Source organism: Homalodisca vitripennis, chromosome X (genome assembly GCF_021130785.1).
Source record: "Homalodisca vitripennis isolate AUS2020 chromosome X, UT_GWSS_2.1, whole genome shotgun sequence".
Taxonomy (NCBI): domain Eukaryota; kingdom Metazoa; phylum Arthropoda; class Insecta; order Hemiptera; family Cicadellidae; genus Homalodisca; species Homalodisca vitripennis.
In genome coordinates, this window is record NC_060215.1 from 11,314,367 (window position 1) to 11,330,097 (window position 15,731).

Genomic DNA, 15,731 nt, shown 5'->3' on the forward strand with positions numbered 1-15,731 from the left:
AAAGAAAATAAAATCTAGATGTAAACCATTTTTTAGTTTAACTTTATACGCCCTGCTGTACATTCTTCAAAACCCTATGCTATTTAATTTCTAAATATATAAGTTACTTACCATACATAGGGATAGTTTATGACATTGTAATAGCAATGCTTTGTGATTGATAGTTTAATATGCCTATAATGTCATACAGTAACGCATTATGTAACATTATAACAAAAAAACAAAAAAACTTTATAACATTTTTTATAGGTGGAGTTTTATAGAAAATATTTTTTTAATTTTGCAGTATTTATATTTTCTATATCCAAATAATTTTCACAAGTATAATTTATATATATATATATATATATATATATATATATATATATATATATATAATTTCAATAAACATTGAATCACAAAAAGTACTTGCTCCGCCGGGAGTTTAAATATATATATATATATATATATATATATATATATATATATATATATATATATATATATAAACATTGTATCTGAGAGCAATCTTGCACTTCTTCCTTTATAATATGAAATAAAATCATTCGTAAGTTTTATAACTGACATTATTTGACATATTCAACATCACAATCAGTTATCAAAACTAAAACCCCTATCTGTCTGTCAGATCACTTCAATTTTATCTCTGGGCTTTTTCTTTATCTTTCAATAAGAATTATATTATGAAGTTCATTATATGTTTTATGTGAACTAAGCAATGTTTTACATTTAATTATAAAGGTGTCTGTACTTAATTTTTGTTAATTTACTGGCTATGATTGAAGGTTGAATTGTAGAGAGGGCATGACAGCCCTAACTTCGTCTCTTTAATAAAGGCATTTTTTCAGTTCATTTACATATTGCTGTAAACGGTAGGTATTATAATTTAGCTATTAGTCCTTTGTATCTTATACTTTGCATGAAACCTACTTGCATTGTAATAATAATTAATAATTACGAGTATAACACAGTTGATTTGTAACTCCTATTCAAACTAGGTTTCACTTTCTTGGTTTTATAAATACCATTATCGTATAAGAAATGGCCATTCCTGTCTCTACACGATTAACTGGTCCTAATTTATATCAACTGAAAACAAAATAAAAAAACTGTACAATAATTTTAATTTACTTCCATACTCTTGTCCTTTGTTTTTATTACAATGTACTTATTCCAGAACAGAACTTTAATTTATCTTGATTGTTTGCAGGATTCCATGAAGCAGTGAGTGAGGCAATAGGACTGTCGGTGGTCACCCCCCGTCACATGCACCGCATAGGCTTACTGAACAACATTACTGATGACTATGGTAACGTCATTCATAAAACTAGTTATTTACTTTCTGTGCAAATATGTGAACAGATTGACGTATGTCAGTGGTCACCCCCCGTCACATGCACCGCATATGCTTACTGAACAACATTACTGATGACTATGGTAACGTCATTCATAAAACTAGTTATTTACTTTCTGTGCAAATATGTGAACAGATTGACGTATGTCAGTGGTCACCCCCCGTCACATGCACCGCATATGCTTACTGAACAACATTACTGATGACTATGGTAACGTCATTCATAAAACTAGTTATTTACTTTCTGTGCAAATATGTGAACAGATTGACGTATGTCAGTGGTCACCCCCCGTCACATGCACCGCATATGCTTACTGAACAACATTACTGATGACTATGGTAACGTCATTCATAAAACTAGTTATTTACTTTCTGTGCAAATATATGAACAGATTGACGTATGTCAGTGGTCACCTCCCGTCACATGCACCGCATAGGCTTACTGAACAACATTACTGATCACTATGGTAACGTCATTCATAAAACTAGTTATTTACTTTCTGTGCAAATATATGAACAGATTGACGTATGTCAGTGGTCACCCCCCGTCACATGCACCGCATAGGCTTACTGAACAACATTACTGATCACTATGGTAACGTCTTTTATAAAACTAGTTATGTACTTTCTGTGCAAATATGTGAACAGATTGACGTATGTCAGTGGTCACCCCCCGTCACATGCACCGCATAGGCTTACTGAACAACATTACTGATCACTTTGGTAACGTCATTCATAAAACTAGTTATTTACTTTCTGTGCAAATATATGAACAGATTGACGTATGTCAGTGGTCACCCCCCGTCACATGCACCGCATAGGCTTACTGAACAACATTACTGATCACTATGGTAACGTCTTTTATAAAACTAGTTATGTACTTTCTGTGCAAATATATGAACAGATTGACGTATGTCAGTGGTCACCCCCCGTCACATACACCGCATAGGCTTACTGAACAACATTACTGATCACTATGGTAACGTCTTTTATAAAACTAGTTATTTACTTTCTGTGCAAATATATGAACAGATTGACGTATGTCAGTGGTCACCCCCCGTCACATGCACCGCATAGGCTTACTGAACAACATTACTGATCACTTTGGTAACGTCATTCATAAAACTAGTTATTTACTTTCTGTGCAAATATATGAACAGATTGACGTATGTCAGTGGTCACCCCCCGTCACATGCACCGCATATGCTTACTGAACAACATTACTGATCACTATGGTAACGTCTTTTATAAAACTAGTTATTTACTTTCTGTGCAAATATGTGAACAGATTGACGTATGTCAGTGGTCACCCCCCGTCACATGCACCGCATATGCTTACTGAACAACATTACTGATGACTATGGTAACGTCATTCATAAAACTAGTTATTTACTTTCTGTGCAAATATGTGAACAGATTGACGTATGTCAGTGGTCACCCCCCGTCACATGCACCGCATATGCTTACTGAACAACATTACTGATGACTATGGTAACGTCATTCATAAAACTAGTTATTTACTTTCTGTGCAAATATGTGAACAGATTGACGTATGTCAGTGGTCACCCCCGTCACATGCACCGCATATGCTTACTGAACAACATTACTGATCACTATGGTAACGTCATTCATAAAACTAGTTATTTACTTTCTGTGCAAATATGTGAACAGATTGACGTATGTCAGTGGTCACCCCCCGTCACATGCACCGCATAGGCTTACTGAACAACATTACTGATCACTATGGTAACGTCATTCATAAAACTAGTTATTTACTTTCTGTGCAAATATGTGAACAGATTGACGTATGTCAGTGGTCACCCCCCGTCACATGCACCGCATAGGCTTACTGAACAACATTACTGATGACTATGGTAACGTCATTCATAAAACTAGTTATTTACTTTCTGTGCAAATATGTGAACAGATTGACGTATGTCAGTGGTCACCCCCCGTCACATGCACCGCATAGGCTTACTGAACAACATTACTGATCACTATGGTAACGTCATTCATAAAACTAGTTATTTACTTTCTGTGCAAATATATGAACAGATTGACGTATGTCAGTGGTCACCCCCCGTCACATGCACCGCATAGGCTTACTGAACAACATTACTGATCACTATGGTAACGTCTTTTATAAAACTAGTTATGTACTTTCTGTGCAAATATGTGAACAGATTGACGTATGTCAGTGGTCACCCCCCGTCACATGCACCGCATAGGCTTACTGAACAACATTACTGATCACTATGGTAACGTCTTTTATAAAACTAGTTATTTACTTTCTGTGCAAATATATGAACAGATTGACGTATGTCAGTGGTCACCTCCCGTCACATACACCGCATAGGCTTACTGAACAACATTACTGATCACTATGGTAACGTCTTTTATAAAACTAGTTATGTACTTTCTGTGCAAATATATGAACAGATTGACGTATGTCAGTGGTCACCTCCCGTCACATACACCGCATAGGCTTACTGAACAACATTACTGATCACTATGGTAACGTCTTTTATAACACTAGTTATGTACTTTCTGTGCAAATATATGAACAGATTGACGTATGTCAGTGGTCACCTCCCGTCACATACACCGCATAGGCTTACTGAACAACATTACTGATCACTATGGTAACGTCTTTTATAACACTAGTTATGTACTTTCTGTGCAAATATATGAACAGATTGACGTATGTCAGTGGTCACCTCCCGTCACATACACCGCATAGGCTTACTGAACAACATTACTGATCACTATGGTAACGTCTTTTATAACACTAGTTATGTACTTTCTGTGCAAATATATGAACAGATTGACGTATGTCAGTGGTCACCTCCCGTCACATACACCGCATAGGCTTACTGAACAACATTACTGATCACTATGGTAACGTCTTTTATAACACTAGTTATGTACTTTCTGTGCAAATATATGAACAGATTGACGTATGTCAGTGGTCACCTCCCGTCACATACACCGCATAGGCTTACTGAACAACATTACTGATCACTATGGTAACGTCATTCATAAAACTAGTTATTTACTTTCTGTGCAAATATATGAACAGATTGACGTATGTCAGTGGTCACCTCCCGTCACATACACCGCATAGGCTTATTGAACAACATTACTGATCACTATGGTAACGTCTTTTATAACACTAGTTATGTACTTTCTGTGCAAATATATGAACAGATTGACGTATGTCAGTGGTCACCTCCCGTCACATACACCGCATAGGCTTACTGAACAACATTACTGATCACTTTGGTAACGTCATTCATAAAACTAGTTATTTATGTACTTTCTGTGCAAATATATGAACAGATTGACGTATGTCAGTGGTCACCCCCCGTCACATGCACCGCATATGCTTACTGAACAACATTACTGATCACTATGGTAACGTCTTTTATAAAACTAGTTATTTACTTTTTGTGCAAATATGTGAACAGATTTACGTATGTCAGTGGTCACCCCCCGTCACATGCACCGCATATGCTTACTGAACAACATTACTGATGACTATGGTAACGTCATTCATAAAACTAGTTATTTACTTTTTGTGCAAATATGTGAACAGATTTACGTATGTCAGTGGTCACCCCCCGTCACATGCACCGCATATGCTTACTGAACAACATTACTGATCACTATGGTAACGTCTTTTATAAAACTAGTTATTTACTTTCTGTGCAAATATATGAACAGATTTACGTATGTCAGTGGTCACCCCCCGTCACATGCACCGCATATGCTTACTGAAGAACATTACTGATCACTATGGTATCGCTGTTCATAAAGCAAACATCCAAGTAACCGGCTCACTATTTCATGTGTGATTTTTAAAGTTAAGAACAAATGTGGCTAGGAAGAGTAAGTGTACATTGAGAGGAAGGGGCTGAATAAAGGAATTATACCCCTCACCGAAGGTGTCTTCAACTGGCACACGCACAGGCACAGACTGAGATGTCTCACACTTCCATAAGACTGTTATAGGGTCGACACACTGCATATAGGCACATTTACAGTTGAGAGTAGATTACATTACATTTCACAACCAGAGTCCTCCGGCATCAGAAGTTAAGAACATCCACAATCACACGGAATACCACACCTGTCCAGGGTCACGAAAGAGGAACTCTAAAAATGGATTAAGGCGGTTTGATCGGTTCCCTCGCCTAGTGCGAGTTAAAATTACGTAATATTTAAGGAGATAATACAATTAGAAAGAGTTAAAACGACATGTGATCGACACAAAGTAGGCACTCGCGATCGAGATCCAAGGAATCCCAGGGCGAAGCCACGTGGTGTAACGTGTTATCATTACTGATTAGAAGGATCGGTCAAACATGTTGTCCAATGAAAATATCAATCACCTTATTTTATACGTCATTGTTTATAGAGTCTTAGTATTGAGTATTATAGTAAAAAAATACAAATGTAAAACAAATTATTGTAACAACGATCCTATATTTTATAATGCAAAGAATAATGCATTTATAATTGGATACTAAGGTTGCAATGGCGCTAAATTGCGTTCAATCCCTAAGGAATCGCCGTCTAGTCTATACTAAAATAATGGTAGGTGGAAAACTCATCTGATCTCAGAAGAGACGATGGCACCATGGATTGGGTACCTTTTTACACATATCCAAGACTCCTCAGCAATTTATGACATCAGGAAGAGAATGGTGAACACTTACCCGACGCATCATTTTAAGATATTTGCAAAAAAGAGTTCTTCCATACTCATGCACCATACGATGTCCATAACCTGTACCGACGCAAAAGTTATTTCTACCAAGCTCGAATGATTATCTACTAGTAACAAACTACTGACATCAGGTCGTTAATCTTCGCTCGCGACATTTTTAAGACATTGTTGCAAGAATTCTAGAGTACTATGACTTGCAGGATTGCTAAAGCTATAGATGGACGAAGGAGAGAATATACCTGCAATGTCCTGTACAACATCCGCGGCAACCAACTTCTGTGTTGGTGTCTCTCTACCCCTGGTTCCATCAAACGTACGAAAAGGAGAAAGCTTTGTTTGAAACTAAACCAACACCCTCCTGTGTATCAACTACCTCCCCCATTATAATCATAGATTTTTTAATGTTATTACTCACTTAGGACCTTAGAGGCTGCACTTTCTTCTAGCATAATCATTTATTCGTTGTTTACTTTCCTTCTTTGTACTATGATGTCGCGTTTCACATAAAAACACCATTTTCCTTGCAAGTTTTAATGGCTGATTTTCTATTATTGCTTCATGACGTTCTCTCACATAGATATCGTTGAATTCATTAACTTCCTCCATAAACAATTATACTGTTTTATAATGTAACTAACATGGAAATCGAGCTTTTAGCACGTGTGGACGTGCTGGAGCTTCAGGATTGTCATTGTCTCATATGGACACCAAGCCATGGGATTATTTTATAATTATTATTAGAGTCATGACTGATTTTTTTCTTTTAGAATGTCGCTCCTTCATATTGTAACGTTACCATACGTTCATTGTTTTACGCTATGAATATATTGAATATATATATATATATATATATATATATATATATATATATATATATTCATTAGGGTTTGTTAAAGAAACTGTTGAGCCAAATCAGGTATATTTAGGAAATAAAACGCCAAAATTTAGACCGTTCAAAGTAATTGAAGTACATTGTAATCTTGTTGAACCTAGTTTTGAAAATAATTCTGAACATCTTCACAAAGAATCTGAAATTTTATACACTTTTTTTCCCAAATGTTGCTTATGGATCAAAAATTAGTGAAAACCCGAATGAAATCGATTATATTCCAATTAGAAAAAGTATTAAAAGAATTCAAAAAATCGTTCTAACTACTCAAGATTCTGAAGGAAATTTATTGAATAATGAGAGTAAAACAACAATATATTTAAGATTGAAAAAGGAATAAAAATAAGTTGAAAATTATGATACATTTAAGTATTTTATTAAAAAATTCTGTGGGGTATTTACCACCACAAAAAATACTAAAGAAATACAGATTCACTATTTTCGTTAATGAATCTAGTCTTTATTCTTTAATTTTGAGATCACAAAAGATGTATCAAAAATTTTAGAATATGAAAATACGAAGAAAGCAGTTAGAGATCATGTTAAAGAAAAATATAAAAAAGCTTCGAAAACATAGATTCAGAAGGGGGGGGGGGAACGAATCGTTCTTACCTTCAAACTTTCAAAAAAACACTATTTTCATTAATGAATCTGGTCTTTATACTGAAATAAAAATTATTAGTTAAATTTCTTTTCTATCTAAATGGAGTCAGTTGTGGATCTGCTCAATAATCAACTCAAATTCAATAACACAAATATCTTAACGATTGTAGACGAAAATAATATGATCTGGTTTAAGGCTAAAGATGTTGCAAAAATTCTAGAATATGAGATACTATGCAAACGATCAGATTAAACGTTGACGAAGATCATAAATTAACGTTTAAAGACATGAATCAAGGGGAGCTATTGAATAGCTTACCTTCAAACTTTCAAAATAACACTGTTTTCGTTAATGAATCTGGACTTTATTCTTTAATTTTGATATCACATAAATCAGAAACGAAATTGTTTAAAAATTGGGTTACGAAAGAAGTTTTACCCTCCATTAGAAAATATGGTGAGTACAAACTCAAAAACGAAAATAAGCATTTAAAAGATGAAATAAAACAGTTACAAATTTCAGGTCAAATGAAATCATTGAAAATAGAGAATCAAGAATTGCGAATGGAATTAATGAAGAGAGATATGGTATGTAAAGATTTTTTATAAGAAAAACACCATGTTTTTGTATTAATTAAGAAGAATCACATGTGGGAATATCCTTATTACGTTATCAGAGCTCAAAAAAGAGAAATACCAAAACGATTGAAAGAAATTGAAATTGATTACCCAGAACTGGAAATTTTATTAAGACATGGTTATCCAAATAGTATAAATCTTTATAATCAAATGAAAGAATCTTTAAATATTTTATATAACGGAAATCATTTTACCACAAATATGACAGACTCTCGACTGATTTATAAGATATCTAAATTGCACGATGAAAATGTTAATAAATTTTACTAAAATCTTGAATTATGATATTTTGTTTGTAAATGTCTTTTAAGATTATAGAATTGTTGAATTTCTCTTCCGCATACGCAATGAACTGGTCTAGCAAAGATTTCTCTGATACATTCTTTACAATATGCTTGTTTTTTGTCTTTACTATAATGGTGATTATAAAATTCTGAAATATTCTTAACTTTTTTACACCGTGTGCATTCTTTCTCTTCCAAGGATAAGTTTTCCATTTTATCATATAATTCTTTTCTATATTTATTATGACAGTCTTTACAATAATAGTATAACCCATCTTCGGTATTCTTATTTTTAGAAAGTTCTTCAAAATCTTTAAATTCTTGACACTTTGTACACTTCTTTTGAGCCTCCATTTATAGAGAAAAAATTACAGCTTTGACTTTCTCAATTCATATTCATAGAAATTTCCGGTTATTTCTCCATTATTCAGATCTGTTATACTATAAGTTACAGGATCTGTGTTATTAATTTGATAAGTCACAAAGATTTCTCTTGACCAATTGTTCTTATATTTGTTCGAAAATGATTGTTTTTTTACTAACAATTCTTACATGATCATTGACTTTAAATTTAGTTTTCGTGTGAATTTCTGGTGGAATATACTTGAAAACTGTCTCTAATAACTCCTTTTCTGCATCTTTATCTACGTCTTTAGGCGCCATTTTAATTGTGCTATGTACAGTATTATTATAATTTGAAACTATTTTTTTGAAGAATATCGATCCATTTAAAGTTTTTATTAATCTCAAAAATTACTTTCATTCTTTCATTTTGAGTTCTGTTATATCTCTCTACAATACTTGATTTCTCTTCGTTTTCAGTATGATAAATCTTAATGTTATATTTCCTCAAAACATCGTTAAATCCTTTAATTTTAAACTCTAAACCCTTATCTGTATGAAGAAGATTTGGAGGTTTATGATTGATCTTTATCGCATCTTTTACTATATCCTCGAAAGCTTTTGAAACATCCTTACTGTTTTTTAACTGACTTGATATATGATAGCATGAACGAAGGAAATAAATCTACTGTTTTATTTATCGATTTTAAAAAAGCGTTTGACCTAGTAAACCACGAGACTTTGCTGGTACCTCCAAGACCTCCAACTTGCGAGTTGGAGGCCGCATGCGTGAGAGGGATTGCGCTTAAATGGTTTCGTAGTTTTCTTTTTGGTCGTGAGCAGCGTGTTCGTGTGGGTGAATGTCTCAGCTCAGCGTTACCGGTTAAGCTAGGTGTTCCTCAGGGTTCTGTCATCTCAGCGACTCTTTTTTTGGTTTTTATTAACGATTTGCTGGAGTTAAACCTCAATGGAAAACCAAATGCTTTTGCTGATGACATTGCACTTTTTTACTGTCATAGAAATATTGAAACACTTTCTGAAATTCTAAATGACGATCTGCATAAATTAAGAAATTGGTGTGAATTAAATTCAATGCAAATAAATGTTAGCAAGACAAAATATGTAAATTTTGATTTTAAAGGTTTCAATTTTTTTTCTAGTTTAAAGTATCATATCAATCGTTCTTGTGAGATTAGCTGTAATTGTGAGACCATTAATAAAGAGAAGGAATTCAAATATCTTGGGATAGTTTTAGATGAAAAACTTAACTGGGAAAAACATATAAATTCTTTACATAAAACACTTAAATCTTCGGTAAGAAAATTTTACTTTCTAAGAAATTTCTGCTCTACACATTTATTAAGAACGTTGTATTTTGCCTTAGTTGGCTCCAGACTACAATATGGGGTGGTTTGTTGGGGTGGTGCATATAAATATCTAATTCAAAAATTGCGTGTCGTTAAAAATCACTTTTTACGAATTATATTAAGAAAAAAAATCCGTGACAGTTTTTTTCCTTTGTTTATGGAGTTAAACATTTTGCCCATTCAGCATACTTATATATAAAGTTCTTAGATTATTTTACCAGAGAAGCGGCAATACTGGAACTACTGATCTTTTATACTTAACGCGTAATATAAATCGTAGAATATTTAGAGCTCCAAAAGTATATAAATCGTCGTTTAAATGTTCATTTCGTCATAGTGGCCCTACGTTTTTTAATAAGCTACCCTTGTCAATAAAAGAATCGGTAGGACTAAGAACTTTTAGCTTTAAGGTAAAAATATGGTTATTTTCTTTGAGTAATTTGTAATTATTTTTAATTATTGTAATTTAGAACAATAAAATTTAAAACTTTATTATTTCTAAAATAGTTTTGATATTTTTTAAAAATTATTAATTGTATTGCTTTATTAAATATAACAGTGTAATGGTGGCTGTATAATTTAATGTATTTGTAGTGTGATACAAAGAACAGACGTCACAGTGAGCGGCTTTGTGTCATTCAATTGAAAATCTGGACTCTAGCTTTTTTGTTGTTATTCTTTTTTGGCAATCTGGCCGCAATACTTGTAAACGTGGCCAGTTCTTATTCCGTAGAAAGAGTTTTTGTTCTTTTTTATATGTAAAAAAATGCTGGAATAAATCATTATTTCATTTCATTATTATTTCATTTCATTTTTTCTTTTAATCGCTCTTGACCAAGCATATTTTGAGAAAGTATCAATAACATTTAACATATACTTAAATCCATCATTTTGATCCGAATAATTAGACATTATAACTAAATCTGCTGCCCATTAATCATCAATTCCTAATGTTATAATTTTTCTCTTTTTAAATATCTTTCGTACAGGTGCATGAATTTCTCTAGCTTCAATCTCTATTTCCTCTTTATTCTTCGATTCTTTCTTAACTTGTTTTTCTTTTGGATTCTTTATAAATTTACTCTTATTTGTCTTAAATTTTAAACATTTAGCTGCAATTCTATACAATCCGTTTTGAGTTTGAACAATTTTAGAATCTATATTATTAGTTTTTTTCTTACATTTGTGACAATGTATTAAATCATCTTCCATTTACGTATATATCAAAGTTTTGTCTAGATATTTGTACGAGTACATTTTCGATCTCAATCCACAAAATTCTTCTAATATTTCACCATTTAGCTCGTCTTTGAATTTTCCTATGACTTTCTTGTTTTTGCTAGTGAAACATTCATGATCTTTTGGATAATCGCTCGAATCAAAGTAATCAATATTTTCTTTAATAATTGTAAAAGGATCTTCTTTCAATTCTAGGAAATAAATGGCTGTACCCATGTAACACAGATTCAAATCTGGGTCAACCTTCTTTAATTTGTCGTAATAAAACTCGTACATTAGCAATTTTGATAGGTCAAGAACTGAAAATCTTATGTAGATCGGTTTGTTGAATTTCACCTTTTTACATGTGACTCGCTATGCAGTTGTCACTAAAGATATTAAAGCATTTTAAATTCGTTTTCTTAGCTTGTTTCATCGAAAATTCTTCATTTCCTAGTTTGATATCGCATCTATTTCGCACATTTTCCATATATTTTCCAAAAACTGAGTTGTTCATCAGCTTATAAAAGTCCTTCTCAAAGTCACTTGTAGCCTTGGTTCTCATGTTTGTGTTAAAATCAATGTATTCTTTCATAAAAGGCTTCTGATAGAATGCAATAACTCTATTCACATGTTTCAAAATCATACCTTGTTCTAGATAGAATTTCAAATTTCTTGAATGAACAACGTATTCAGTTTTATCCAGTAAAGTTGTGCAAAGTTTCTTGTTAAAATGTTCTGGAGCAAGAGGTGAACCCTTGTGATGTTCATGTAAATTCGTTGGATATCATAGATCAAATTCGAGAATATAGCCATAATCTTCTTCACTAGTAAGTTCTAAAATTGTTTCTTTCCATTCTGCAGTTGTGTACGTTTTAGGATCCATCCACTTAATATCGCCATATGGTAAATTTTGCATAATACCATAACCATAAAGGTTGTTTGCATCGACGTATAATAGATAGTTTTCGGGCTTTGTCTTATCGAAATCTTTCAAATATTTGTTATTTGTTTTCAAATATCGCTTAATACATTGAGAAATGCCTCCACGAATGCCTTTTTCAATCATCAAATACATATCATAATCGTGTATCAGCTGATGCTCGATTTTCGTTAATTTTATCATAGCGTCCCATGCGAGACTTGGAGCTGTCAGATAATGTGCCGGATCAAGTTTATAGCAATTTAAGCAAATATTTCTGAAATTTTCAAATATATCAGCGAGTAATAGTACATCTTGGATATTGTGCAAATCAGAGAAATTTCCTAGATTTTTCACTTTTAATTTGTTCCATACATTTAAATAGTGTTGAAAATCTTTCTCAGATATGCTCTCGTCTGTCAAAAGTGAATAGAAATCTTGAATTTTCAGCTCTTCTGTGTAATCAAGTTTTTCAATACTATCGATAAATTCGTAAGGAAATATGCCTTTTCCAGACAATATTTTAAAAATCTCATCTTCGTTACTTGGCAGTCTTGTTAAAATTTCATTCAATATTCTTCCATCTTGTATAAAATGATTTGTATGCTTGAAGTCACCTTTCTTGACGTTTTTAGCTAATTTTTCAATAGACGATGCCATGAATCTAAATGTTTATAAGAAAACTTAACAAACTTTCTAGGCTTATCATTGTCAAACTCATAGCCATATCCAGAATTTACTGAATAATTTATATATCGTTCATCGGTATTTGCGATCAAATCAACATTTCCATAAAGTTTAGCTAATTCTTTTATGTACAAAGTATCGTAATTTGACATATTATGACAGAAAACTGGAATATTTTGTGGAAATTTCAAATTCAGATTGCAACATGAATGAGCTAAAATGACGGTTAAATGACAATGATCTCTCACTTTATTATAACTCTTATCTTTCCAATTATCAGGAGTAAAACCATACTGAATTGACCCAACATCATAAGCAGACCATTCACAGATATGACAAACGTTTGAATTTTGATATGAAATTTCTTCTTCTTCAGTTAATTTCATAGGCTTCATGTTCTTTGAATTATATTTTTTAGCTATATACTTCGATAATTTATTGAGCTCTTCAAACAATTTTGTTGGGACAATTGGCAAATCTTTCTCATTTTTAGCGCGATAACATATCGGTTTGTACATGCGATTGGTTACATTTGACACCAAATATAGAGTAAAACCATAAGGAATATGCTTCTGAATCTTGGTTGTAGTCGATCTTTGTGGATTGCTCTTACAAGTCGAAATTTTCTCTAATATGCTTTCAAAATCCATATAAATAACGTACGGATGGCTAAACTTCTTTTGATAATTAGTAAAGTAAGTTGTTTGTCCTGGAAATGGCATAATTGGCTTACAAACTTCATGTTGCTTGCAAATTTCTAAATGATCTGTTAAATCTCTAGATTTGTAGAAATGGCTTAAACATCTCCTACACAAAAATTTCCTTTTTTGTGTTTAGATAACTGAGAACTCACTAATCTATTTAAATCTGTTATCAACACATAATGAGATTTGTCTTCTTGTTTAACATAAAATAAATCGATTTCTAACTCGGCATTATATAAACTTCGGAAATTTGCAACGGTACAATGTTGAGTTTTTCGTCATAAGTATAGATATTTATAGACATTTTTAGATATTTGTACTTGGAATTGTAACTTCGTTTTTCAAATAATTGTATATCTTTTAAAAACATTGGATACTCAAAGCCCGAAAATATCTCGTCATTTACAAATTTTTCATATTGTTTTGATCTTTCACAGTCTCTTTCTGGTTTTTCAATAGCGCATCGGATAGAATAAATAAAGCAATAGTCATCTTTATTTTTAATATTTATACAAGCTTTTTTATCTTTGTTAAATCGATATATGATCCTGCGTTTATTATTTCGTGTTTATTAATGCACAAAACTAGTTGTTTGCTTTTAAATGTCCATCCAGAACCCTTATTTGGATGATTTGTTTGTTCACGATGTGTTAATTTATTAAATTGTTTGGTGATAAAATCGTTTACATCGAAGATTTCGTCTGGTTTTATAGTAAAATACATTGGACATGTTTGTGGTTCACCGTTCACTAAAGTTCGTTAATATTCACATTCCAAATAGAGATAACCCTTCATATTTTTTACATTTTCTTGAAATTGCTCTATTAAACTTTTAATTTCTGGTTGCATAATGGAACGATATTTGTAAATTGACATGGAATTATCGTTTAAATTTGTTAAAATGTATTGCTTGAAAAGACCGTGTATAGAGGATAAAACTTCGACATCAATGATATTTTCAGTTTTTTCGTTAAGAGTTTTATCAATTTCTTCGATCATTTCAGACTTAGTTTTATCGTTTGTTTCAATGGACAATTTTTCAGCGATTGAATTAATTTTTTCATCATTAAATAGATCTAAATTTTTCTTTTCAACTTTGAAATTTCTCTTTAATTCCCTTAATTTATCTATATTATACATGTTTTGGTGATCATCAATTTGATTTTCTATAGCCCAAGTCCACAAATAATTAAATTATTTCTCATAAATGCCTTTGTTTTTTAGATGAATTTTAGAATTATAATGGCGATCATAGTTATATTTTAGGATTTCTTTCTTACAAAACGGACATATTATTTTTTCGTTGGTCATTTAAATAGGAAAAAATTTTATTAGAGATTTTCTAAATTCCATTTTTATAGTGATTTTTCGAGAAATATCGTTCAAATTATCAACTTTAAAGCTAAAAATCTACTGAATTATCTCTAATTATTGCAGATTTTTAGCTTTAAAGTTGATAATTTGAACGATATTTCTCGAAAAATCGCTATAAAAATGGAATTTAGAACATCTCTAATAAAATTTCTTCCTATTTAAATGGAGCTACTAAAGGAAATAAATGAACTTGGCGAACTAAGATTTAAAGAATATAAGAAATTAATTGATTTAGAATAAAATAAGAAATACAAAATTGTGACATTGCATAAAATGAAAGATAAATTCGGGCTTACAATCATAGCAGAATTGGAAGATTTCAAAGTACATTTGCCAAATAGATTTTTGACTGTTTTGGATGAAAAAAAAGATTAAAGAATTGAATAAAAATGATAAATTACACTTGATTGTTACGGGTAAAAAGATAATAAAAGATAAAGAATGTGTTACAATTAACTTTGTAGAATAAAGATTAAGATTTCGAAGATTTTACATTGATTCTAAGGAGATTTAACAACATTAGTAATAGACATTAAAACTGCTTAAGAAAGTAGAAGCAAACAGCTATAGATTCGGTTATTTTTCATTCGTGATTTACTGTTTGATTTTACAGATTCGT

At 31.9% G+C, this 15,731-nt stretch overlaps 1 protein-coding gene across 1 annotated transcript in view; it reads left to right on the forward strand.

The window, feature by feature from the left end:
- LOC124368681 (angiotensin-converting enzyme-like) overlaps positions 1-15,731 on the forward strand; it is a 68,057-nt gene that overhangs the window by 38,359 nt on the left and 13,967 nt on the right. The window contains exon 10 of the mRNA XM_046825965.1: positions 1,211-1,309. Within this exon, the coding sequence (XP_046681921.1) occupies positions 1,211-1,309 (99 nt within the window). The remainder of the gene's footprint in view (positions 1-1,210; positions 1,310-15,731) is intronic.